Source organism: Fragaria vesca, linkage group LG6 (genome assembly GCF_000184155.1).
Source record: "Fragaria vesca subsp. vesca linkage group LG6, FraVesHawaii_1.0, whole genome shotgun sequence".
Lineage (NCBI taxonomy): Eukaryota > Viridiplantae > Streptophyta > Magnoliopsida > Rosales > Rosaceae > Fragaria > Fragaria vesca.
Window position 1 is genome coordinate 26,007,720 of NC_020496.1, and position 27,580 is coordinate 26,035,299.

General features: G+C 36.3%; 3 protein-coding genes across 3 annotated transcripts; 2 read left to right on the forward strand and 1 right to left on the reverse strand.

Moving 5' to 3' along the window:
* Positions 1-258: 258 nt before the first annotated feature.
* Positions 259-9,676, reverse strand: LOC101313328 (7-dehydrocholesterol reductase-like). Its single transcript, XM_004303766.1, has 15 exons — positions 9,445-9,676; positions 8,762-8,984; positions 8,423-8,478; positions 7,768-7,870; positions 7,611-7,676; positions 7,263-7,376; positions 6,186-6,312; positions 5,424-5,524; positions 4,812-4,937; positions 4,660-4,724; positions 4,405-4,486; positions 4,229-4,311; positions 4,004-4,035; positions 1,656-1,805; positions 259-730 (listed from the first exon to the last, which is right to left on the reverse strand). Exons 1-15 carry the CDS (start codon positions 9,534-9,536, stop codon positions 471-473), a joined length of 1,680 nt encoding a protein of 559 aa, XP_004303814.1. The 5' UTR covers positions 9,537-9,676; the 3' UTR covers positions 259-470.
* A 7,903-nt stretch (positions 9,677-17,579) lies between these two features.
* On the forward strand, positions 17,580-19,289 carry LOC101313622. Its single transcript, XM_004303767.1, has 2 exons — positions 17,580-17,913; positions 18,638-19,289. The coding sequence occupies exons 1-2, from the start codon at positions 17,609-17,611 to the stop codon at positions 18,732-18,734; spliced, it is 402 nt and encodes a 133-aa protein (XP_004303815.1). The 5' UTR covers positions 17,580-17,608; the 3' UTR covers positions 18,735-19,289.
* An 832-nt stretch (positions 19,290-20,121) lies between these two features.
* Positions 20,122-25,933, forward strand: LOC101313908 (E3 ubiquitin-protein ligase MARCH1-like). Its single transcript, XM_004303768.1, has 8 exons — positions 20,122-20,300; positions 20,693-21,015; positions 21,205-21,290; positions 21,534-21,680; positions 22,062-22,164; positions 22,438-22,550; positions 23,059-23,181; positions 25,447-25,933. The coding sequence occupies exons 2-7, from the start codon at positions 20,781-20,783 to the stop codon at positions 23,149-23,151; spliced, it is 777 nt and encodes a 258-aa protein (XP_004303816.1). The 5' UTR covers positions 20,122-20,300; positions 20,693-20,780; the 3' UTR covers positions 23,152-23,181; positions 25,447-25,933.
* Positions 25,934-27,580: the final 1,647 nt, after the last annotated feature.

The window sequence follows — 27,580 nt, forward strand, 5'->3', positions numbered from 1 at the left end:
CAACTGCTTGTACGGATCACCATAAGAAATGGAGAGACTGGAGGAGAGGAAGTTCTGCATGACGTTTTCTCCAAAAACGAGTTGATCACTTGATGTACAAAGTGTCAATTTAGAAGTCAAAACCAAAACCAGATTCCACCCTACTTTTGGTGTCCATGGTAATTACTGTAACAGCTTGAGTACGCAAAAATATCCTCCATACATGAAGAGTATACCAGGAAACCAATCCTACTATCATCAATATCAAGATGGCAATATGAAAGGCGCATCGAAACATCAGAAGGGCTCTAAACATAAACAAGTACTACAACATGGTTGCAAATAGATGTCATTAGCAAACTACATATAGTCAAGCACAAACTACAAAATACAAAATGAAACATACATTGATGTCCACATGAACAGATTTTGAAATGACAAACGCGCGACAGGTGATCCTTTTGGTGTTCATATTCATAGACTTCGTCGAATTAGCCTGGCCCAACTTTAGGAATGTCATAATGCTCACTCATGTTTGCCAGGTACTGGTTGAAATCTTGAATTCTGTCACGGTGTGATTTATTAGCCGTTTTGGCCAACTTGTGATTATCAATTTGCTCTCTCTGTTCTATATATCGCCTCTCTGCAGGTGTGAGATACTCATCATAACTACCCTTCCCATCCTCTCTTGATCTGTTGTCATCATTCATATCTTCCTCATCAGGATTGGTCAACTCTTCTGTACTTCCACCTGCACCAACCACCATATCGTATGAAAAAACTCAAACAAAAGGAATGATATTTGAAATGAAAAAGGGAAGATGAAAAAAATAATAATACACATAATAATGAATTCTGTTACTGGATTAGCTCTTGCATGATGCAAGATACTGCTTGCACATAACCATGACCAAATTAAAGAAAATGTTGCTCCAAGTATTGCAGTAGTAATGGAGCTTACTAGCAATTGAAGCTGTACATAACACTCACAACTCCAAGTGAAACAAACTGTAAAAAAATAAAAAAAATCTCTTCCATTCTAAGTTAAACTACACAAGAAAAGTTTCTCTAGCAGACACACATAGAGTTGATGAAATATGTATATGTAGTATTTTAGAATATAAGTTTGCAAACTGTTCCCTAATTTCCATGTAGTACCTCATGAGAAGAAACTTGAATATGTGCACGCTTGCATGTGGTTACTTTCCTTTTAATGGAGTATACTATGTCAACTATTACTATATGGCATGACGATAAGGAACCAAAAGCCCAAAAGTAAACATCATCACGATCTTGTTTACCCAAAAACAATCAACTTCTATAGTAATGAAGAGTACTGATGATTACCCAAAACTTGCCTTGCTTTTAATCTAAAGAAATCAGTATCAATGGTTGAAGGATTAACTACTTCTATAGTAATGAAGAGTACTGATGACTGGAGAAAGTGTATTCCCCTCGCAACCTCCAGGTAATTTTTACAAAATTCAAAAGAAGAAAAAAAAAAAAAAAAAAAAGCTTTCCAAATCTTAAGTTTCACATTAAAGGCAGAAGATAGTAAAACTAGCAAATCTAAGTTTTCTAGTCTTCTCAATTTGCATGACAATAGTTAGAGGAAACAAGACGGTCTAGATAAGCTTAAAAAACCGGTATAAAACAGAACCAACAGGATAACCTACCAGCTGCAAGCTCCTTCTGGTTGACAAGAGATATTTGCTCCTGATGTTTCTTATGTTTCTTCTTCTTCTTAATTCCAGCAGCCTTCACATCCAGAGCCTTCCCCTTAAGCTTGAGCTTCCCACCAACAACATTCTCGTATGCCGACATTTCCCCTGTCAACAAGAGTCAATCCAATAATCACATTGAAAAGTACCTTCCCAGAAAAATGCAGGCAGCCACAGGGCAACTATGCCCCTGCCCGAAAACCCGAAACCTATCTATGTAAAAGAGGGTAAATTGATAACTCAAAAACCCTATTTCCAGGTCACTGGTTTTGCAGCAAGATTCAACTTTTACCATTTATCTGAGGCCAATTGAACAAAAGCATAAGCAAATCATATACACAAGGTTCCAATAATTTCATGGCAAATCTTCAAATCATTCGAATCCAAGATGTATACAACTAACCCCCAAAAGAAAAGCACCATCGTCAACTAGTAAAGCAGGGAAATTGACCAGAAATTCTCAGAGCAGGGAACCCTAGACATACCTCGAAGCGAAACAGGTGCTCACTTGCTTCCCAATTTAACCCAACAGACTCGTCCTTCAGGTTTTAACATTCCATGATCGAACCGCTCAATGAGAGAGAGATGTAAAGTAATTAAATAGTGTTTATGGTTAAAATTCCAAATATCACCCTTGATTTATGGTTTATCCGTGCATCTGCATGTAGGTGTACAAACGAGAGAAGTTTAATTTGAACAAGTCACGTCTTTTTTTCATAAAATTTATTTAGTTCATAAAATTTTAATGGTGTTTTACGGTTATATCCATAAAAACTTATGTTTATTTTATTTGAGAATTTTCTATTATCTTAGTTTTTTAGGTAATTCAAAAAAAAAAAGTTTCACCATGACACCAAACAGAGTGCCTGACTTTTTAATAGTAGAGATATTGGAGATTAATTGGATCAATCTATTAGCACAAGCATCTTCCTATCTATGTTACGTGTGACTTTCGTTTAACTCAAAACTTTGGTGATGATCTTAAACAAATGTGTGCTAAGTTTTGGTAGCAAATGTGTGTCAAGTTTTGGTAGGGTAGCACGTTAGATAAACCCAAATATATTGGAAAAGATGGAATGTGCTTTGCAATCACAAAGAAAATGACGGTCTTGGATTCCATAGTCTCTCCCATGCATTTTAATTCAGCTATGCTTGCTATTTGCTAAACAAGGTTGATCGATTGTTGAATTGTTCATCTCCCATTGCCCGAATCTACAAAGCAAAATCTTTTTTTGGGAACCAATACCTCACAGTTCACCTTGTTTTTCTTGGAGAAGCATCTTTTCAACTAGGGACTTGCTCTTGTTGGCAGGTAGGAGAGATGGGAATTACATCAAGATAGAAATATCAATCCCATTATTACATATGTAATCCATAATCCAAGCAATGCGTTGCTGGTTCCTCCTTCCACGAGAGTTCTTCTATGGTAGTCAAGGAGCTTTATGCTGATTATAGGTGGAGGGAACAAATTGTGACTGTAGGCTTTGCATACAATGGAAATTTGTATTGATATATAACTTATACAAGTCACCTCCATTCAGTACAAGTACTACCTCTACGTTCAATGCCAATGGTGGTGATGATATTATTAAGTCAGGTGACCCCTCAATGAAACGAGGTGAGTGTAACCACAAGTATCTAGTTGTAAGTGTGCCCCTAATACTATAGGGGCATACGATTTTGGACTTCCTCCCGTTCAGGATCGAGCAAGTATTTGGGAGTTAAGAGAACAGGTTGGAGTTAAACAGAAATGGCATTTAACTTTGTGGACGAGAACCTTGGCTCCGACTCCGAAGAAAGTTTCGAGGAGGTGCTATTATTGTGCAAGTATATATCTGTGGCAGCGTCAACATTCGTTCAAAAAAGTTGGAGATGCTTATAAAGAATCGGGTTCACAATGATAAAACATTAAAACTCTCATGGGGTTCCCACCAATTTGTGCTCCCACCCTGAACAACACCAGTTAGGAGTCTTTCCTACAGAGAGGAAAGACTGGTATGGCTTGAATGTACAAGTGACGGACCATATGCTTCAAGGTAACATTATAGAACAACTTGAGAAGCCAACCAAAAACACATCAAGATTTCTTCGGTCAGTCAACGATACTATTATCATAACGCATCAGAACTTTTACACGCCAAGAAAGGCTTAGCAAGATCAACAAGTTGAAGGGGAGTGATATACATAGCATTCTCAGTTACCAAATGAGCTATGAATAACAAGGGAAAGTTCAAAGCAAAGCACCATTTGATGCGTACAGAAGACTCTTCAGTAAACTCCAGGAATGACTCTGTAGGAAACCTTCTGACAATATAATTTCCAGTATTTCCCGTACCTGCAAGGGAGATGGTTTCAAATTCATTCAGTGTTACATAAAATGCTCAAGAAAATTTCATTTATGTTGAAAATTTTACTTTTCATATTCTATTGATAATGTCTGTACATTTCCAAATACAGTAAAGATTTGATTGAAAAGAATCCAAAAAGTGGCAAAGAAATATATATAACTGGAATTGGCATCAGCTTACTTGGATCGACATCGATCATCATCCCTTTTTGCTCGGTCTAATAGAAGGATTGTAAGAAACACCACATAGAAGTACGGTAGAAACTGCAACCAACCAAGTATTGTTCAGCAACTTGTTTTCGCACATTCAAGTCTCAGAAAAAAAAAAAAAAAAAAACAATAAATACAAATCATTACATGATTGAAAAGAGCTGGAACAGTCCAGAAAAAGGCAGCTGATATTTCTGGCACATAATGGAAATGGCGAGATAAACCCCACCTGCAGGGACAACAATAAACCTCAGCACCGACTATAGCTAAAAACGCCAGCTTCACTTTTATTTAAACTACTTGCATATGATGAAATCAAATATGCAGATGTGCAGAGAAGATATGTAATCCAACAAAAACATATGCACTATTACATATTCGCAAGAGCAAACAAATACTTACCATCCTGAGGTTAAGAGAAGACTTGTCTTTGTTTCCCCAGATTGTGTAGTGTATGAAGCAACTATCTGATATGGACAAGTCACGTCTGTTTTGTCAGCCACTATATCTCAAAATGTAAACGAAACAATTACAAGGTTTTAGGAGACAAAAACCTTTGATGGAGCTCTCCCCCAGACTAAACATTTGCCATTTGTTCTGCGAAATTCTTGTCTTTGCCTGTCGCAATCATAGTTGATGTATATGCAGAGAATCCCCGCAACCAAAATAAGAAGTGCTAGCTGAACCATGAGGTTTCAATTGTTATAAATGTGACAAATGCTGGCGGCAAGAGATGAGGAAGAATAGAGGTATATGTGAATCAACTCTGATCCCGCTTTACAAGGATCATTACTTGCAATCGGTGTTTAAACTTTCTTGTTTCACTTGAATGCAAATTTATCAAATCACCAAAGCTGTAGCATAATTTTCACTACTTATCCAATATAAAAACAAGATCCATAATGTAATAAAACCATATTCAACAATCTAAAATTTTCAACGTCACAAATCATAATGTTTATCCAAACAACGAACACAGTAACCGAAGTTCTGGTGTATCCTTTTGTTTCCCGTGCTCAAAGAGTCTTGTTAACTTTCGAAATTAGGACAATGCATAGCAAATGTACATGACCCATACTATATGCAAAGCAAAGGTTGGAATCCCATCATTTTAAATACGGAATCAGAAAGTAATGTAAGTTGTATTACTAATGATGCTGTCATACCTGACTGCCGAGATTTATAGGATGGTTGACCAAGTACATGCCAGGTGAGGTATAAATAGATGGAACCCACACCAAACAACCCCAGCAAATATAAAATCCCGCTGCCAAAGACGAAATTACTCATAGTGAGATGAAGCATGAATTGAACCGATTGAAGAATGAGGAAACCATGATTGAGTGAAATTCATTACTAAAGTCAGTTATCTGAGGCCATCTCCAGCTGATGGTTCTATATTAAGTTATAGAACTATTTTGCTAAATCCCATCTCCAATTGGTTAAATAGAACTTCAAAGATCCATCTTGAGGTTGCAAATTACTAAGTAATGTTTCATATCTAGAACATGAAACCCAACTGTTATATTTCACAATCACACCCAATTGCGGGCCCTCCATGTGCAAGATTTTCACAATTTAAAGCAGATGCAACTTTTTGGTTGGAGATGGTTTGGTTATAGAACCTAGTTTTTGAATGAATAGTGGCAAATGTGGTTGCATTTCCTCATATAAAAATGGATGCACCAACAAGCACACATGAATGGGCTTCTCTCGTAAGGGAGATATTGCTTTGTTAACATATTGAAGAAAAATAAGAACGAGTATATTCTTATATGTTCGGAAATGTATACATGTATCCCCTTGAAATCTCCTCATTGGTGTTTAGATTTTGTCTAGATATACACTTAAAGCAGGACATGCTAACATCCAATCTCTGTTTGAACCAAACAATGGGACAAAAATTGAAAAGTACAGCATATGCAAACCTCGATCATGTGCAATATCCATTGTATTCCAGTATCCAGCCTCCCACCAGAAGAATTTTGTGACATACACCAGCATCAGTATAGTATTTACGAGCATTGAATCAGCTACTCTCCCATTCAACTCATACTGGTAGAAAAAGAGACAAGTGTCAAATATTAGAAAAACTAATAAAAGCATATCCTAACCTATACCTCAGAAATCTTAGATAATAGTAAGTTATTTTTCATTAGATTGGCTTTCAATTCAAGCGGATTGGATCTATGTCTGCTCCACGGTGACAGCAAACTACACTAGGAGAAGATACTTGGGAGTGTTAATGTACGGGACGAAGTAGATTGTCAAAAAAAGATGAAGGGTTAATTGGGAACTTTATTGAACTTAGGTGGATGGCATCAAAGTATATGGTGTATCCCTCGTATAAGCATAATAACATTAAATCTGCCTGTGTATCGAACATAAAAGTAACCAGCCTAGTGACACATAACTAACTTGTTCTCCCCGGTCAGTGATGATCTTCAAAAGGTTCAATAAATAACCACATTTTGCAATGTTTACCACAGTAATCTTCAAAAAAAAAAAAAAAAAAAAGGGAGACTAACTTTTCTTTCAAAATTTACTGACTAAATACCCAACTTTTCAAGCCCCAATCTGCAGTTCTCAGTTCTCCATCATGGCCACATTTTACTAGACTCCCATAAAGAAAAGTGTAAGCTTGAGAGTTTTAACTGTCCAACCATATATGTGCCAAGTCATCAAGGCCATTACATATGAAAAAAATGGCTAGCTAACTCCACATTATTTATGCTTTATTCAACATTAGTCTTCTACTGATATGCGTGCACTAACTATCAATCTAATCCTAATTCACAATTCTATCACATTGTTTTACAAAATTGATAAAAATGTAAGCAAATTTACTCTTTATCATGCCCCTTATACATTCGTCTACATAGATTATTCTGCATTGGTGATCAAGGGTAACTTCTAATGTTAGTGACATTAGAACTATGAGCACTAAAGTGAGATCAGAACTTAACCACAAGGATGAAAAGATAACTAATATCAAAGAAGATTACCTGCTTTATGCAATAGGTCACTGCAAGAACGGCCCAGGACATCATTCCAAATCTACAGTTCGTGAAAACTTTGATATCAAAGTGTTCACCAATTCGAGGATACAGTTCCATGCCCTAAAAAATGTAAAGGCAATATTGCCTCTTTAGCCAAGGCCATAATATAGAGTGAATTTAACCTAGACCCTTATGTGCAAACTATTTTTCTGTTACTGATCAACATGAAAACACACAACACTTATTTCTTTCTTGCTTCAATTCCATTTTCAATTTCCATGAACTCTCAGCATTTCATTTATATACAAAACTAAACAATTAGATAAAAAGGTAAAATTTATAAATGATACTCACCCAGTAAAAATCAATTATAACATTCCCAGAAGAGCCAGAATCTGTGGAAGATGGCACCAAGTGACCCTTGTATACAAGAAAAATTTGTATCAGAAAAATAAAGTCTCAAGTTGCATGTATATAGTTCTTATATTTCATCATAATCACAAACTCTCACTTTTATGTATAGGAGAACACAAAACACCAAACTTCCAAAAATGAGGGCCGAAAATATTTCTCCCAAATGATCATAAACAATTGTAGGGTTGAATATCCCAAACCTGAAATAACATAGGAAAAGAATCAAATGCACTGTGGAAAGAGCTTAAGCTTAGAGTTAGCAGAACTTACGGAAATTATTAGAAAAAATCATGCTACAAGAAACATAGCAGCGAAAAGAAAACTCAACAGAAATACTGAAACTTGAAATAGTGGTTTTGCGCAAGTCAGCAGGCACTAGACAAAAGCTATACTTCAAGGATTTGTAAACTCAGAAACATTAAGTTCAACTAGGACTATGGAGTATGAAAAATTATCAGTTTAGCATAAAAACATAATAAAAAAGCAAGATATAAACTTATCAGGGAAGGACTTGAACATGACAAGTTAAATAGAAAAATAATGAAGTCCATGCTATAGACATAATAATGGCAAAAGATATTAGTAACTAAATCAATCCCACCAAAAATATGGAAGGAATAAAGTGAAAATTTTGAACGACTGCTCACAACAGCACCTGAATAAAAACTAACACATCCCTCCTAAGAATTCAGATTCAAGGCTAAAAAGTGAATAACAAAAAGGAACACTGAATCAGTGGAGAACGTATGTACCACCAAAGGCCAATATATGTAGTCAATGTCACAAAGTATGCTGCCATACCATTTGCCTGCAAAATACACAGGTTACATTAGAACAGGAAATTTAGAACATACATGTGGAACTAAAGTACTCAACATGTAGCAGAAGTTTGCTTCAATTTCAAAGAAATTGAAGCCTGAAAGTTTATGATTGATACTTATCTCAGTAATTCCATAAGAAAAAATGACAACCAAGACTATGAGTTGAACATTTTTTGAAAATCTATAAAGCCAAAAGTGTAGAAGCAAAGCTTTGTAAGCCCTTATCACTTTGGCAAAGCGGTTTTGACAAAGGAATCAAGTGTCCAGTACCTTGTACACAGGCCGATTCCCAGCCGGAGATATTGGTCCCTCGACCCTTTTTCCAGGTAAAAGCAGCTGAAGTGCAGCCTCAAAAGCGCCATAACATGCAATGATTTTCCAGGCAATAGCAGTAGGTCTTGGCCATATGTCTATAAACCCCTGCAGCCCATTTTGTCTCAAGTACTCCCAAGTTTGTAAAAGAGAGCCATCAGCATGTACCATTGTATACCATCTGCAGTAATTATCAAAAATTCCTGTCAGCATACAATATCTTCTTGTCGAGTCAACTAATCGAAGTACAGCACTTGATGTATCAAGCCTAATTCTTTGAAAGCCTTTTCACATCAACAAAACAGAGAATTGAAAGAACAACAGAAAATGAAACAAAAAGCCATCAACTTCTCAATGGATCTGCATGAGAGATAAGCTTCATACACAACTTCAAGGCATTCAATAATCATAAAAGCAACAATCTTTCTCTTCCCTTTCTCTCAAAACTAAAAAATTCTCAATCTTTTAAACATGTGAGATTTGGATTTCGTTCACCAAACCAAAAAAACACCCAAGAACCCAATATTTCCCACGATCATTCAATCCCAGCCAACCAATTTTCACATGATCAAACACCAAAATCGATCTTTACAAGATCAAAAGCAAACCCAATAGATTGATACACAGAGATAAAAGCTTACAGTAGAATCACAAATGGAGGGCAGAGTGTAAGCAGTGAAAGCATGGAAGCGTAAGTCACCAATGGTGAGTGCACAGTCTTGCTCTCCACCATTGTTTCTGAATTGGGTCTGAGAGTTTGGACTCTGCTGAACCAAGTTCTCAGTGTGAATGAATCTTAGATGGAGTTGACAGACTCACTCAGAGAAGACTTGGCTTTTGTGGTACCATTTTCAAGTCACCCGTTTGAAGTGGTTATGTTTTGTTATTGGTTCCAATGACACACCTTCCTCTGTTGGAAAATTATTAGAGGCCAAGGCACCACCCGCACACGTGAGTCCACGTGACCTTTGCTACTATTAAAAGTGCTTTCAGCTTTTGTAATTTAATGTTGATCCAGCAGTTGCGGCAGTCAGGTCCGTCAGAAGGAGAATCTTTCCTTCACTTTGGTATCTATGGTGAAGGTGAAGGTGAAGGTGAAGGTGAAGGTGAAGGCGAAACCTGATTGGGAAAAGAGAACTCTTTCCGATGAGGTCCTTTGAGTTGAGGATTTGGTGAGGACTTTTCGGCTTATCTCATCTTTCGAGCTTATATTCACATCTTGACCGTTCAGTTTATAGGTATTTATGAATAGATCATTTTTTCAAATTTTTAGCTATATTAAAAATTGTTAAGGCATTCATAAGTGTGATTTATCAATTATGAACTTGAATGGTTCATATTTGACAGATTTGGTTCGCCCATTAATTTGATCTAGTTTGTTATCTTAACGAACACCAATTTGGGTGAAAATTTGTATAAATGATCTACTCATATAAACCTAAAAACTGAACGGATGAGATGTCAAAATGTGATCGAAAATTGGGTCTTTTAAACCATAAACCGAAAAGTTCTCAACTTAAGGGTCCTCATTAGAAAGACTCCCTTAGGAAAAAAATACAATTGGGTCAATGGTACGGTACATATGAATGTATATTTCTCTAACGAAATGTATGTGAGGGTTTCAAGTTTTAGTTATTGTTTCGTCCTTATTTAGATGTAGCATTTGAGTTGCTTACTTAAAAAATGATAGTCGGTTTTAATACTTCATTTTTATCTCAAACAAGAGACTACTTCTCACGATCTAACTGATTTCAATTTGTTAGAGATTGAGACAAGTGATTTCCATCTCTAACGGTTTGGATCTATTTTAAATAGGAAAAATAGTCCGTGTCTCACCTTTAGAAAAAGCAAAATTTTGGTATCTTACCTTCAAAAAACTTCAAAACAGTATCTCACGTTCTTACCTTGACCAAAGTTTGGTATCTAGAACCGTTAGCTCTGTTAAAAAAACTGACGGCAACTATTTTGATTCATGAAATGACCAATATACCCTTGAGTTTTTGTTTTTGTTATTCTTTTTATATAATAAAAAGAGAAATTCATCATAACGGTACCTCATTTTTTCTTCCTTATAAATTTTGGTAAGTGGCATAACGATACCATAGATTTTCTTCCTTAAAAATTACCACCTAGGAACCCCCGTAACGTTATAATAAAGAAAACATGAGATACAGTTATGACAAATTTCTTTTTTTATTATATAAAAAGAATAACAAAATAAAAAATCAAGGGTGTATTAGTCATTTCATGAATAAAATGGTTGTCGTCGGTCAACTGAGCTAACGGTTTTAGATACCAAACTTCGATCGAGGTAAGAACGTGGAATATTGTTTAGAAGTTTTCTAAATGTGAGATATCAAAGCTTTGCTTCTTTAAAAGATGAGACACTGCTTAGACAATTTTCCCTTTTAAATATTTAACAAGTCGTTCTATGTGAAATAGACTAGACATGTACAACATGCGTAACGAAACATAATTGTTAGTTCGTGTAAGATACAAGTTATTCTAAGATGATAAATTTTGCCATGATAAAAAGATTAAAGGAAAACATGGGTTCTCATAGACCCGTACCGGTTTTCATTATGTTTCATGTCCTCCTCTATTTAGTCGATTTAGTAAGACAGAAGGCCACAAGGGTTAGGATCTAGCACCCCACACATTAACCCCGATCATACAATGATACAATAGAGAAATCGTAGTCCTCTCAGTTGCTATATAGCCACGAACACAAGGCGTGGCAACTCAATTGCAATGCATGATAGTACACGTACTACAATAGAACTGGAGGCAACTAGTGCTTAGTAGCTTGAATATTTTTCATTCTTAGTTGGACTAACCAACGTAATTGTAGTTGTATTCTATTTTGAGTATTTTCTATCTCGAAATATATAATTTCTGGACTTCTAGTCTTCTAGCTCTGGTTGAATTCTATTTGCAACTGACAACACAGTGCTAACTCTCTATAAAAACTGAGAAGATCGAGGGATCAATAACATCATACGAGAATCAGAAAAAGCTTTATCTAAATAGGTATATCAAAAGCTTTGCAAATAACGATTAACCAATGTCGTCATCATCCTGGTCGACCTCTCAACGTCCTCAACAGGTTTCAATCTCCATGCCAGCCCAACTGTCGGGGTGGCAGAATTACTTTCTGTGGAAAACCTTCATCATCCCGATCCTCAATTCTCATGATATCCTAGATCTGGCTGAAGGAAGGGAGCTGTGTCCACCACAGTTTTTGAGCAGCAGTGAAGACAAAGAAATCGAAAACTTTGCCTATTCACATTGGATTAAGAAGGACCAGACACTCCTGGCTGTGATCAATGCAAGCTTATCTCACGACCTACTATTCCAACATGCAATGCGATGCACAAGTGGAAGAGCTTTATGGTTGATCTTTGAAGACCTATTTGCTCAGAGCGCAACAACTCACTTGAAGCAGCTGAAGGATCGCCTCAACAACCTACACATAAACATAGTAGACAAGTACCCATATTGGTACCCAAACAGTCCATACACCTACGTCCGGAAAGTGGAAAAAATTGTGAAGGGTCTCTATGAAGCTGGGTTTCCTGTGGAGGACCGGGAAGTTGTTTCTTGTCTACTCAAAGGACTTACTTTGGAATATGAGGAATATGAGGAGTTTAAAGCTTCAATCAGAGGCCGACCTGAGCCTTTAAGCCGAGAAGAACTATATGCCTTATTGCGACGTCTTGAATTACCTAAATCTATACGTGACGGCGTGACCAAACAAGCCGTCAAAATCGAATCAGAAATCTAATCAGAAAGGCCAAGTGCTTTCTTTTTTGTACCATATAGGGCTAATATCAACAATTCTGTTGATATATTTCTTTGTAATAAGTTATCATTGAGGCCTTTGGTCTCGATCAATATGTCAATGAGGCCTAACATTTTATTAGTGTCAACAATTTCTTTTTTAGATATGGAGAAAGAACTGTGAGCTTTTCGTAATCAGGATAACGATGCATAGTGATGCAGAGAGAATTCAATATCAAACGATTTTGTGATAGTACTCTTTGTGCATGGTGTGTCTGTTATTACTTATATACATAACATACATACCCACCCAGAGCGAAGCCATATATATCTTATCTAAAGCGAAGCTTCGCTTTAAAATTAAAGTGTAAGTTCTTTATTTAACTCACTTTTCGGTTATATTTCCAAAGTATGAAGTTCCTTATTTAACTCACTTTTCGGTCATATTTCCACGTCTTAATCGTTTAATTTGTATAACCTAATACATAAATCAGTTCTACAAAATTCCTTATCCCCTCCAAACGTTACGTTAGGGTAGCTGGTGATAAGAACAACCTAAGTTGAAGTTGATTTTTGTATACAGCTTTTGTTTTTAGTATTTAGCCTTGTGAAGTGTGAACCATCTTGTGAAGGAAGGCTGGAAAACCTTCTAGAATGATCATGAACCCAAAGAAGTCACGTTGACTACGTCAAAGGTAGAATCATGTCTTTCTGTCTATATGAAATCATTTTGTTTTTGTAGTGCCATTGGTTCAGAAGAAACAGGTCTTCATGTCTCTGTCTTTTTTTTTTTTCTATGTCTATGTCTTTGTTTCCTCTCTAAGTCTTAGTTGTAGTATGAGATGACTTAATGTTGAACTTCACAGGAGGAATTCTGAAACAAGATAATTGACAGCTCCAAGGAGGTTGACTGTGACATTCTATAAATTTTGATTACCTAGCATATAAGTTTCTATTTGTTATCTTATCAAAATTATATTTTGTTGTCTGATTATGTATTCTTTTAGGATATTACACCTAAAAGAGGAGCGAGTTTGACAAACTGTAAGATAGATATACATTTGTCTATATGGAATTCTTTTGATTCTTTGATAGTGCTTGACAAACAAAAGAATTGATTGTGCAAGTCTTTGAGATAATAATTTGTGTGTCACAATTGGGTTTCACAGGAGATGACCAAAAAGAAATATGTGGGTTAAAAAGCAGCTTTTGTAGGGTGGAGTGCTCCATGCTGTAAGTTGTATTTTCCCCTACAATTTCAAATTCTTTATGTAATTAGTTGATATTCAGTGACTTCTCAAGTACGGTCTTGAAGTGTAGGAACTGTGAAATCTGTAGCGCAAAGGATCAGGCCGGGAGGGTAATTACACCTTGAAAAGGTAAGCTTATCTCCAATTCAGTTTCAAGTCTGAAACCATAAATGCAATGAGCTATTACATCGTTATAGAGAATCAAAAGATTTTAAAGCTCCATTGAATTTTCCAGATGTAGCTTTTTGGCCTCACATGTATGCTGAACCTTGAAAAGGTTTGCAATTATTTTTATGGGCATTCTTAATTTTTTCGTAGAGAGGCAATATGGTCATAAAACTCTGCTTGTGAGAAATTTTGTCTAGTAATGTATTGTAATAAATGGTGCATGTCTTAGAATCCTCATCTATCCAAATAGTCTCGTTTGGTTTAGTAGTCAAGTAGCCAAAATATACGAGGGAAATATTATGATATCACTTCCAATAGTACTTTATGATATTTTTTAAGTGTCCAAACTAGTCAAAATATTTGAGGGAAGATTTCTGGTATTATGTCCAAATAGAATGTGTAGCCCACAAATAAGCAAAAATCTCTAGTGTTTCGCTAAAGCTCTGTTATTTTCCCAACATCTTATTTATCTGATGATTACTCCTGCAGTGGGGAGAGGGAGACAGCTTAGTGTGTTGCAAATGCTATAGCTGATAATCACTCTGAGTTGGTTCATCTACCATTTGCCATAGATCTTCATATACCATTGCCATTTAAAGGCTGCTTGACTTGTGATGGCATGGTAAAACGTTTGCTCAATTGCAGTTGATTATTTCCACATATTTTCCCATTTATGAACTTATAATATATAGTATTCTTATATCCGAAGTTACAAGCCATGCGGGCTGTCATCTCATAAATTGAGGAAGCTGCACTCAATAATTAGCCTCCTACGTATTTTGGGGTGTTGTAAGGCGCCATAGTTACTGAGAGGTAGCTTGGTGTCCTCTCTAACTACTAATGTGGGTTTGCACACGCCAGCATGTGTGACAGAGATAAACAGTGATTTAAAAGTGGATACCCAACCTTCTATAACGATTACATGTGGATAAACCAACCAATACATTGCAAGTGTTTTTTTTGGTCCATGTTAGCTTCTATGGCAATTCATTCAACTGTATGTTAGTTTATATATGGTTTATGTGTTCTTTAAGTACAACTTACTAAAGTTTTGTGTCTTCGATTTGGCAGAACTTTAGTAAACACCGCAATACGCAATCCTATCTGCTCGCCAAGCCTCTAATTTCGAAGCGAGTTGATCCAACAGACTTTCAAGCGTATACTGGATACTAAACGGAAAATTTAAAATTCAGGCCAAACCTGCCGGTTTGTTCCTCTTCTCGTTTGATCTCAAGCGTGATCGAAACCGAGTGCTATGGGGAGGACCATGGTACTATCTTCGTATGCCTATGATTGTGCAGGAATACGATGATTTGGTGGATTTCGATGAAATTGATATGAAATCGAAAGCCCTGCCTATGCACATAGGATTAAGAAGGACCAGACACTCCTGGCTGTGATCAATAGCTTATCTCAAGAACTACTACTCCAACATGCAGTTTGATGCACAAGTGGAAGAGCTCTATGGTTGATCTTTGAAGTCATATTTGCTTAAGAGGCAAAGACTCACGTGAAACAGCTTAAGGATCACCTCGAAAATCTGATGTTGAAATCCATAACCTACTCATGCAAATGGACATACGTCAGTGAAGCGAAAGGTATTGTCGATGGCCTTCATGCACCGGAAAACCGCGAAGTTGTTTCTCGTGTACTTAAAGGACTACCTTCGGAATATGATGAGTGCATCGCTTCAATCAAGGATCGGGATGAGCTTGCAAGGCTGGAAGAACACTACGACCTACTGCGAGATCATAGATTTCCAGAAACTAGACGTGACAAAATCAAGCGTCGAACATGCAACGCTGTTATTGGGGTGATATTTATTGGTTTTATTAGTTTTCTAGTATGGCTACTAATATATATGTTAAAACATTGATAAACGAGGTGTTCCCTTAATAGCTTGGATAATATATGTCCCTCTCCATTTAATGAGGGAGGCTAGGGCTCAAACAACTTTTCCTTTTTTCTTTTCTTGTGGGGATTTTGGCTCCCCTCTTAGCTATTCTGTTTTTCATTTAATAAATTTTCTTTATAAGGCATCACATGTTCTTTCTATCTCATAGGAAGGAAAGAATGCTAGTTTTAGGAGATCTGATGCTTCTTCTTCTATTTGATCAAGCAAGTGTTAAATGGTTCTGGACTAATGTGTTAGAAAAATAAATGGTCTAGCTTAATTTGTATATTTAGCCGAACCTAAAAGATTTAAAGATCTTAGGCAAATTCTAAAAATGGTGCCCTCTAAAGGCTAATTAAAAAAAAAAAAAAAACTAATGACAATTGTAGAAAAAAGAAAAAAGAAAAAATGTTCCGTAAATTACAAGATACATATAAAAACATAAATGTGCAACTTGCGTATGAATCTATGAAGTTTTCTAATATCGCCTGAGAATATACGTGAGAAACCGAGAAAGAAGAAATGTTTAGGGTTTTTATGAAAATGATATACATGTACATGCATATATATAGAAAAACTTTAGTGTCTCCGTTTGTGGTGCTTGAGGTGACGGCCTAGCCCTCTAGGCCTCACCTCAGGTGCGGGCCTGGATACTCCTCAAGCATGGCCTATTCTCAGTCTGGAACAAACTAGTGATTTTATCAGAGTTCTTATACTTCAGGAGAATCTACACAGTTCTTATAGAGCGGCAAAAGCTTAGTTCAATGTTGTGGATTGAGCCGGCCGGGTGATCAATTGAGTCAGTTGCACTTGAGTCAGTTGAGTGCTAGTTAGTTGAGTGGAACTTGTACTTGAGTCAGTTGAGTGCTAGTTAGTCAAGACAGCAGAGGCAGTTACCGGAATAATGAGGAAGATCGATCAACAACTTGCACTTGTAGCATGCGATTATAAATGTGATAAACAAAGAGAAGATCGATCAACAACGTCATATTTATATGAAGTTATGAACTAATGGAAATAATGTGTACATAGCTACTGCACTCATCTTTGCACATTTGGTTTAGCTAGCAGGGATGTGCATTTCACCGGTGTACGTACGTTAGTTTTGCCAATTCCTATGTTCACCTTCATTCTTATCTAATGAGGAAAACGAAGTGTAAAGTAACCAAGTAAGTAACAAACAGCTGACTACTGGTATTTTAGCCTATTGTAATGTTTGGTGAAACTTCAAGGTTGGTAAACCGAGAGGGGTAGATTACATCATACACCTAACATGATAGTTTACCGTAAGAAAATGTTGAGATATCAATCCCACGTCCGGTTTAATTTGTCCCTTTACGTTCATATGTGTCCTTATCTTGTTGGTTTTGGACGTGAACCCTAAACTACTTTATCAGATAATATTTTATCGGATAATATAAAGCAATACTAAACAAAATAGTCAAAGCTATCCCAAGGTATAGAAACTAGCAACTACCAAGTACAACTAAAAGCCGAAGAAGAACATTAACTTACCTAATTGGAATGCAAGAATATATATATGAGTGAGCAGATGATCGAACAAGAGCATCCCCATGACCGTTAGGTTTATACCTATGATTCAAACAAACACAAACTCCCGGGAAAGGAGAACAAGGGGGGCACTAGTTACAACTCTCCAAGGCCAATAAAGAAAAACAGAACAAACCATTCTTCTTTGTGAGCTTCATTCCAATGGAGGCTGATGATGAGAAAAAACCACTCTATGCTTCTCCAACATCATCACCTCCAACACCTCCTTCACCACTTCCCATCAGCGTTGGACCCGGCAACCAAAAGTACCTATTCTCGCCGTCTCCATCTCCCTCGCCGCCTTTCTCCCCTCCCTCGAGCCACACGTCTGCCGAGAATCTGCTCCCTCTTCTCCTCCCTGAGAAGCTGCATCCTAGTCCTAAAATGCCATCGTCAACATTTTCCTTGGATTATAGTAGACCGCCACCGGATCATTTGGAGTCCAGGAGCTCCTGCCTTACTGACTTGTAAGTCCCCCTCTTTCTCATTACAAATTTTAGACAGCAGTGGTGACCATGAATGTGATGAAATAAAAAGTGATCGATTTTCTTTAGCATACCATTTAGGATTTGTGAAACAAGGGGGCTAACACATTTCTAATATCAGTAGTCATTATCACAATTTATGTCGATGGTGACCTTCCAATATAGGCATTTTATGGGGGGAAAAGAAAGAAGAACATTAAAACAGGTGCATTCAACGATTTAGTAAAATTAGTATGTGTAGCTTCCATTACAGGATTTGTGAATATTTTGTGAAACCATACGTTTAGAAACAACCCAGATTCTGGAAATTTAGAATAGTATTACATTTTTAAACATCAAGTGATTTCATATGCAATGCTGCAAACTGAGGCAACTGATCTTTGCAGAAGACCTTGCTGATAGGTGTTTATGACTATTAGGTTCATTCTATGCTCTCTTTCATTTGAGAAGCATGCCTTTTCTAAGATCAATTCCTACACCAACCAGTCAAAGTTGAGCAAATCCTAGACCCAAAAACAACCTTTAACAGCTCATTGACTGGTAGCTAGCTAGGCATTGCATATTTGCATTGACCCTTCCAAACACAAGAAAAGAAAGTCAACTGCATGTCCCTCCCTTCTTTTTTATCTAGGGTAAATTTCTCAGCATAGTTAACTTATGGTTTACTAGAGTTTGACTGCTAGCTGTTCTATGGCTTTGAAAACAGGTTAGAGTGGTTTATAGAGAGATGCTGCAACTGCTGTACCAAGTCTCCCTATCAACTAGAAAACAGATCCTCATCAGGAGCAGCACTCAAAGTGTGATTGATATTATTCCCTTGTTGGTTTTGGTAGAGATTCAAAGTGCAAGTGATCACTACTAATTTACATGATATGATGTGCTAACCTCATAATTAACTAGGCCTCTTTTGCCTCACATGATTTTTCAAGTACCCTTCTGTGTCAACTTATGAGTGTAACCTTTCAAAGTGAATGACTGATGTTGTAACCATTTATTCTTTGTACATTCACAGCATTGTCTACAATTCATTTCAAAGATTTTCCTGTGAACTACAGAGAGACACTGTACTGAGATTCCACTTTTGTTTTCCTATTAGATTGCTGGACTAAAACTATAAAATTGTGTACCCCAAGAAACCCTTCAAGAAAAATTGTATCCCTTTCATAATCTATACTGAATAGGGGCACGACGTTTCAACTTTATGTAAAATTTGTGTCATTTTTCGTACCCATCGTGGTGAAGAATTTGAAGATTAAGATATCATCAAAATAGTATTTGTAATTAAACTCGATTTGTGAACTTCATAAATACGGTCGTATTCTATCAATTATATTTTTGATTTAGTGTGATTTCTATCATAAGTAGTTTTTTTTTTTTTTTAAATAAAAAATTTCGTGTAGGCTTGCTTAATTATGATTTCATATTATCTAGTAATAATTTGCTATAGCTTCTATGTCGTTTCACCGAATCTTCTTACCGGGTCATTCTAAGTTCAGGTAGACTTTAGCGTTGTGTTTGGATAAAGTAATTTCAATTTTCATAAAAATTTTAAAATCATGGGAATTACAATTCCATGAATTTAAATTTCATTAATTGAGAATTTCGTTGTTTGGATTTTATGATGTAAAGTTTTAAAATGAGAAAAATTTGTATATAAACTAACCTCAGTCAAGGGAATTGGCAAATGACACCTATTTTGTGAGGAATTCAAGTCGAGAATTTAAGCTTTCAAATTCCACGATTATTTTCCTGTGAAAATTGCTAATTCCACGGGATAATTAAGAATCCAAACGGAGGAAACAGTCTTAAGAAATTGAGAATTTCTTATTTTTGATTAAATTTCCAGAAATTCACTCGCATTCGTGTGTAAATGTTGTTCTAATGCCCGATGATTGAGATTGTAATCTCTTCCCACAAATCCACAATTAAAAAATAAAAAATAAACAGAACTATTCGCCAATCAGAACTCTTGCTTACAATATTTCATACCGAAAAGACCCCGACATTTACAGGAGACAAAACGGAAAGTACCCCTACGGCTCCGCCTGCTTCCATTTCATTGGTCGGCAGGATCAATCACGATAATTGAGATGCTATAATTCCAAAAAATAAAAATAAAAATTTAACAGAATTAACGCCCAGAAACATGTCCATGCTTTCAAAGTCGTGTCTTCAGTTACAAAGACGAAGAGAATAAAAAAATTAACCCCCGAAAAAAAAAAAAAAAACCCCAAAATTGATAAAGTCCACCATTTCCAGTTGAATCCCCTTAAGAACCCTAGAATTTCAATTCAACAATTTTAACTCCTCCAATCAATGCCTGCATTGTTTGAGCCCCATCCCGATCTTCCACAATTGCTCAATTTCAGGTAAACCCTCCTTCCATAAAATCCAATTGCAGCTCCAATTTTGATTCTGTATCACATTTTCGGATTCCAATTAGGTTATATGATTTTTAATCGCTTCTTGGGGATTAGTTATTATTAATTATTTATAGAAAGGAAGCATCTTTATATGTAATCCAAGCTTTTTGAGGTAAAGATGTGATTAGAAAACTTGAAAGCTGGGTCTCAAGTTGGTGCTATGAGCATAAAGTTTGAATCTTTATGCAAAATTTGTAGAATTTTAATTGCCAAATTCAGAAAGAGGGAGAATTGAACCAATTTATAGGTTTGGATTTTTTGTTGTTGTTTATTGTTAATTGTGTACTGCAATGTGATTTGAATTGCCTGATTGCTGTACATTTTTCTCTATTTGATAGGTTTTGTAGTTTGGACTGAAATGGTCTGTAGGAGCTATAGCTCCAGCAATGAGTTTTTCTTTCTGTTCCTGACTCGACATCCGTCGCCATGCAATTAGAATCAAATGATAGTCGTCGGGATGATAGTTCGGAGTGTGAACCCATCTTGAGTCAGTCTGACAATCCACAGAGACTATCAGAAGCTTCGTCCTCGTGTGAAATTACAGCTGTGCTTGGTGACATTGCCGTTACTGATGTAGAGTCGCAGAATCTAGATGTTAATGAGAGTTCTAAGTTGGTGAATTCAGAGCAACCGCAATGCCGTATTTGCCTTGATAATGAAGGTCCTTACTTCTTGGAAATCTTGTTATATCTTCTGTATCTTTGGATTTTGTTGTTCGAGAGAATTCAGTTGGTATGAATAAACAAGTGTGTTATCAGGTCACAGAGTTCAGTATGTGTTTCGATCTATATTTGTTTTCTTGGCTTGAGTTTCGAGTATCTCAGAGTGTATGTTTTTGTTTATTTTTCAGGAGAAGACTTAATTGCTCCATGCCATTGCAGAGGTACCCAGAAGTATGTTCATAGATCATGTCTTGATAACTGGAGGTCCACAAAGGTGAGCATTTCTTTCCTCATCGCTGGCTCTTTTGTGATCTGCAGATGTTTTGTTCATAATGCATGCCTTTAGAATAATGCAATTGTATATTACTGTGTTAACATGGTTGTATTTTTTTTTCTTTATCCTATTAAGATTTAAAGGACTTTATACAAATGCAGTCACATCAATTTTCAGTGGCCTGGTATCGGTTTCTCCAAACATTTTGCTTGTGTTGATTATCCATTTCTTTTGTTTCCTCAGGAGGGCTTCGCTTTTGCTCATTGTACAGAATGCAGGGAAATGTTCATATTACGAGCTAATGTACCTCCAGATCGCTGGTGGTTGAGATTGAAATTTCAGTTTCTTGTTGCTAGGGACCATGCGTTCATTTTCATTATCGTTCAACTGGTATGTTAACAAAAAGTTTACTGTAATCAATATCATTTTATCAAATAGGTATTCTCCCCCACCTTTTAATTTTTTGGTGCTTTCCTAAATTCTGTCATAACTTTTCAAGGGACAGAAAAAATAAACTAGAAATGAAACTTTACTATCAAATATAATTAGCAAGACCAGTTTATGTGAACCTTTATTTGATGCTACAGCTTTTCAAAAATTATTCTAGGATGCTACTACTGATGAAAGAAATTGTACTTCTATTTAAATTTTCCAAATATTAGTAACTAGAAGAATTCAAATCAGTAATGACTAGGTTCTATTGGTCCAAAAGATAAAACTTCCTTGTTAGTATTGACCTGATGAAACTCTTTGACTATTTTTTGTAATCAGATTGTGGCATTCTTGGGAGTGATGGTATACAAATTTTACGGAGAGGAACTACGGGAAATGTTTGGTTACGAAGAACACCCTTATGGGTTTTATACCATGGCTGGTACTCTAACTACTGCCCTCCCGCTGACCTTTAATATATGTTTTGTCACCAACACTAAGTAAGACATGATCGTGGGCACACATACATTCAGATAATCACCGGTCATAAGAATCTGAAACTATTCTTTCACATCCTTTCTTGTATCACCGCACAACAGTTGAATATTATTTCCTGGGGCAATATATAATGTCAAAAGTTATTATTATTGATATTTGCTACTGTGAGCAAAGTTGCCTATTTCATATGATAAAGAAGTGGTTATTTTGTTTGCAGTCCTAGCTATTGTTTTGGTGGGTTTGCTTTATGGTTTCTTCATAGCCATAATATGTGGACAGAGAATCAATGAACGTCACTACCATGTTCTTGCCAAACAAGAATTAACAAAGGTATTGTACCTCATCCTTTGATCTTACTATGAATGCGTACTGAATTTGACTGGCATCTGTCTAATAATGATATTCGAACTCTTCATATTTCTGTCTTTCAATTATGTTAGAAGTAAATTTGTTCAGTAGACTATTAACAATATAGTTATGTTAACATGATACTTCATAATTTCATAGCCAGAATGCTACAGCATGTACCAAAGATCAGTGTAATTATTCTAACATAGATGAACTTGTACTTTAATATATTGTAATCTGAAGGTTTGTTGCCAATGATATTGTCTTGCTTCTGAAAAAGAGTGTTTTTGTTCACTGCCTCACTGGTCCATGGTTGGTTTCCTTAGGAAGGCATTGCTTATTGATTGCACCAGCTGTTACTTTGGAGTTTCAATAGTACTAGTTTAATTTCAGTTTATTGAAGTTGTGAAAGGGAATGGTTATCATGTATACCTAGTTCTTTTAAGCAATTATCTCTTGACCGATATATTAAGAAACTTTATAATGCCAGGAATATGTTGTAGAAGACCGAGAAGATAATAAAAATGCCCCTGAGCTAGACCCCAACCATGTGACAGAGCTGAGAATGTTGGGCCTTTATTAGTTGGAAGTCTTTCTCCTGCTAGATTATCATGTAAGCAATTTCATATTCTCCAACTGGTTTTTTGTATTATCTTGTTACTTTTAAGAATTTGCTTTCTTGATCATCGACGTACTTCTTCCTGTATTGTAAGCTTTTCTTTCTCTTTTATGGATCTTTTGATTTCACATGTACTTCAGATGCTCTTGCCTTCTTTTGCTTCTTCTTTTGGGTGGGGAGGGGGTGGGGGTAACAATTAAGGAAAAAAAAAAAAACACTTGGTACCAAATCAAAACATTCCTTGCCCTAGAATCCCTTAGGTTTTTACATAAAGAGAGGGTTCCAGAATATGATTTCCAAGTCAAGGCCATGGCTCCAGTTGGCTAACCGGTCTGCAGTAATTTTATTCTCCCAGACGATGTGTTTAAGATCACAAAAGGTGAAGCTTTGTATGAATAATCTGCAATATCCAATAATGGTAGCAAGGTAACTGCTAACATTATTATCCATTGCCACAAGTTGAGCAGCAATGGCTGAATCCATCTGAATGAGGATCTCAGAAGTACCTTTATCCACTGCAAATTTAAGCATAAAAAAACAAACCCAGATTTTAACGTCAAGAACCTGCCATTTCCCCACATCAGCTGCAAACCTTAAAACCTGCAAACATTCCCCATTTTAATCTCTAAAGCCACCACCAGCCCCAATTTCACTGAATTGAGGAGAGTGACAGCCATCTATGTTAGAGGCTGGTTTGCTGCTAGTCTGCTACCCTTTTTTTGTACAGCAAGCAGAACAAACTTCTTAAAAGGAGGAGTCATGCAAAGTTTCAAACATATATATTATTGTACTGCCACTTCAGATGTACCAAATGATGAAGACAACACATAGAGCACCATTCAAAAGAATCAGCAGAAGAGTTGTAGTATGAAGATTTGCAAGCAGCACAGGTTTATTGTCAATTAGCCTGTTAGGAATATCAAAGAGTTGCAACACTTTCTCGTAGCTTTATCACAGTTGAGCAGATATGACACATATTAGTCACAGGGCAAGAGAAAATACAACAGGAATCAGTAGTAACTAATAAGACTCCTTTTAACACTTCACTCATTGTACAAGAGCTTAACTTATGAGATAGTTCAGAGAAAACACTTAAATAAGGATGTGAAAGGCCCAAATAAAAAATCTCAGAGCGTCAGGTCAATCCTCTCCCCTAGGAACAGTTGATAAGTGGATTGTACACTATATTGACATTAGAAAATTAGTGCAAATATCTCTGTCCTCCATATTGTTTATGCGATCAGCAGCCCGGCGGGAATACATGATGATGTGTTGGACAATATCATCAGGGAAAAGATCATGTAATTTATGAGCTTCACCAGCTATCTTTGATGAAATCCGCAGCTTAACATTAAGGATGTCCTCAACCGAGTCAGTTAAGAGATCATTATAACTCCGGTATCACTCCAGAAATTTACTTGAAGACCACTGCCAGTCCCCAGATCATGCCTCTGTTCGGTTTTTTTTTTTTTTCATTTTTTTTCATGGATATTAGCTCATCTTCAAGTATGAGTGAGATTCTCTTTATTGTCCAAGTTGTTGCTTAGAACAGATTCACTTTCTAGATTTACATGTCTGTGAATTTGAGCCCACAATCCAGGTCATTTTTGTTTAGTTAATATCAAAATATGTCATTATTCCAAGGCCATCCATAGATTTGGGCCTCCTCACCAAGTTTCATTGACATGTTCAGTATCCCCATAAGTTCCTGTTTGTCCGGTCAAGATCCCCACAACACTAATGTAGAGCTTCTCTTTTCATAGAGTAAATGAGAGAACCTTACTTTTTAAAAAGAAACTTGTTCTGAATTTTACGAGTTATCCCGGGATAAGGTAGCTTTAGATACTCTAGATTGGATGAGACTATGAGAGGCATAATCTAATGATTGTTCAAAACATCAATAAGAAGGGAGGTACATAGGTTACTATTATTAATACTCATAGGTATTAGGAGCACAATAATTTCTCTTTCAGGTTCTTGATTATCAGATAGTATAGATTATGACTGGAATAAAATATAGGATAGCAGAATATAAGGACACAAAAGAATGTCAAGGAAGAAAGCTTTGTCTTTTCTAAAAAACTACCTAGAACCACAAGGTGTCCACTATATGCAACTTACACTTGTATATTTGTACCCTTGGACGCTGTTATGGTAGAAAATCTTCTGCTGTACTATTATTCGGATGTGTTCCTGCTTATGTTGATATCTTGTTATGTCTTATTCTAGTCTCCCAATTTTCCCTTGTATTTTCTTCAGGGTTTTCTTTGCTACGGTTTGCTATATCTTTAAATGCAAGAGTTGGAAAGCTATATTTTCCTGTTGGCTTTCATAGATTGGTGGGATACCACGTGTACAGACTCCTGTGACTTGTCGCGGCACAACACATTATCTGCATCAATTATGGTATTGTTAAAGCCATACACAACAGCTTCCCTTGTGTTTTCTTCATGATCCTGCTTTTCTTTGGCCGTGTTACTTAAAACCTATGGCATTTAGTGTATTAGTTCAGTAATGAACAATCTGCCTCTTCTGCTCACCACGTAAATCTGTACATGGTTCTCATCTCCAAGCAATATCCTCCTTTACAAAACAGCTATAGCGATTGTGTGGTTGTCCTTCTAGAAACTTCTATACCTGTACTAATGATTGTGAATTCTTTCTTGTCATCTGCCATTATAATCATGAATAAGTATTTTCAATTGAATTATGCTCACTCGGCAGAGCAGAATACCATGTTCATATGCCACCTGCCAGAGCAGTGTTAACTTTTTTTGTTTTTTGTTTTTTTCTTCTTCTCTTGTATAGATTTATAGCATTGACTAATGTCTCAAGATCTTGTGCTTCCTGGCTGGAAAACTGATGTAATTCAAACTCAGTGATTTATATAAGATTTCTTTCCTTTTCTTTTGCATTTCCAGATTTCCTTGCTCTAACTGCTTTTACTTGCTAATTCGGGTCAATTATTTGAATACCATATACTCTGTACGCTTGTTTAGAGAGACTAGTGACAGATAGAGCCATGTGACAGAGTCATGAGCTGTTATTTTCTTTATGGAAACATTCCTGAAGCTCCAACCCTTGCCAGCTTGATTCAAAGTAAACCAATTTCCATGACTATGACACTGAAACTGTCCATGTCATAAAGCACCCGATTGCATATCTCATTGGCTACTCTAGTTACAAAGACTTCATTTCAGTTCAAGCATCTCATCTCCCTAAGAAATAGAGAGAAAACATGCCTCCAGATGCTCTAGTAATATAAAATTTATAAATTGAATGGATATTATACAGAGGGTTTTAACAATAACAAAATTAGCAAGAAAATGAAACTAGTCTGCAAACTCTTATTAAGTAAGCATCCTTTACATCACTACCTCAATAACCCTCTTCACTAAGGGATCTAAAGAAATAAAAAATAAAAAAGGTTCTGAAGACTTGAAGTCTGAAGTTGCACATGAAAAAAGAAGAAGGAAGAAGCAAAGCTCTGAACCCTCATAAGTCGTAACATCTTTAACAGAAATAGAACTAGAAATGTGGAAGCATGCCTTCTGAATTGGTGGTACTCCGGCAACCTTAACCATCATGAGGCGGTATGTTCCCGGAGTAATAAGCATGCAAGAGATGCTCGATCATCTAACACCAATGCTTTCACATTGAGCTAGTGAAGAGAGTTGTCAGTAATTTCAAGCTGGCTAGCTAGTGCAAGAGTCTCCTTAAAGCCATAATCTTTCACCATCATCACCCTAAAACTGACTCTACTGGCGCGAATTACTTTCTATTTTTTTAAACTTGCTGCATCAAATGTGATTTATCTGAGTGCGGTTGGTTAATTTGGATGAGATAGTGAGGTTGTCGTTTCATATTTTCCTTTGTTCTTCAAATAGAGGTTTTACAAAAGTTTCCATCTCCTGATTTCTAACTGATTGAAAAGAAACGCAATTAGGCTTCGGACTCTTGGATGGTCAGCTAAACAGAAAATCAACTGGTATTCAGATTGATCTTTATTCGAAAGAGATGAAAAAGAAAAATAAATTACACCTTCAAGAATTCTGAATTCAAACCAAGCGGATCTCACCTACGGGAGAAATATACATATTGGCTAGTTCAATTACTTCTCAATATATAAATATATATATATATATATATATATCTCTGCACCTGTTGTTCTATCAGTATCTCTTTGTAGTTTTGTTTTTTGCTTTTACTGTACGACTGTTGGTGCAAAAAATTTCGGGAGAGAGATTACCCAACATAAATCACTCTCCTTTGATTCTTGAGAAGCCTTGGACGCATCCGTATTGCGATTGATCATGGGGAGAAGGTACCTGACAAAAAAAATACACACTCCGACGCCCAAGTCAATTTCGATTCAAGCAGGTACAATAAAAGA

Bases quoted from the DNA above. Each gene is read 5' to 3' on its own strand.
- LOC101313328 (XM_004303766.1), bottom strand. From the start codon at position 9,536: ATGGTGGAGAGCAAGACTGTGCACTCACCATTGGTGACTTACGCTTCC. The intron at 8,479-8,761 runs GTACTGGACACT...TGTATTTTGCAG, and splicing joins GGAATCGGCCTGTGTACAAG to GCAAATGGTATGGCAGCATA. The intron at 7,377-7,610 runs GTGAGTATCATT...TACATTTTTTAG, and splicing joins TTATAATTGATTTTTACTGG to GGCATGGAACTGTATCCTCG.
- LOC101313622 (XM_004303767.1), top strand. From the start codon at position 17,609: ATGGAGGCTGATGATGAGAAAAAACCACTCTATGCTTCTCCAACATCA. The intron at 17,914-18,637 runs GTAAGTCCCCCT...CTTTGAAAACAG, and splicing joins AGCTCCTGCCTTACTGACTT to GTTAGAGTGGTTTATAGAGA.
- LOC101313908 (XM_004303768.1), top strand. From the start codon at position 20,781: ATGCAATTAGAATCAAATGATAGTCGTCGGGATGATAGTTCGGAGTGT. The intron at 21,291-21,533 runs GTGAGCATTTCT...TTGTTTCCTCAG, and splicing joins ATAACTGGAGGTCCACAAAG to GAGGGCTTCGCTTTTGCTCA. The intron at 22,165-22,437 runs GTACTCTAACTA...TTTTGTTTGCAG, and splicing joins TGGGTTTTATACCATGGCTG to TCCTAGCTATTGTTTTGGTG.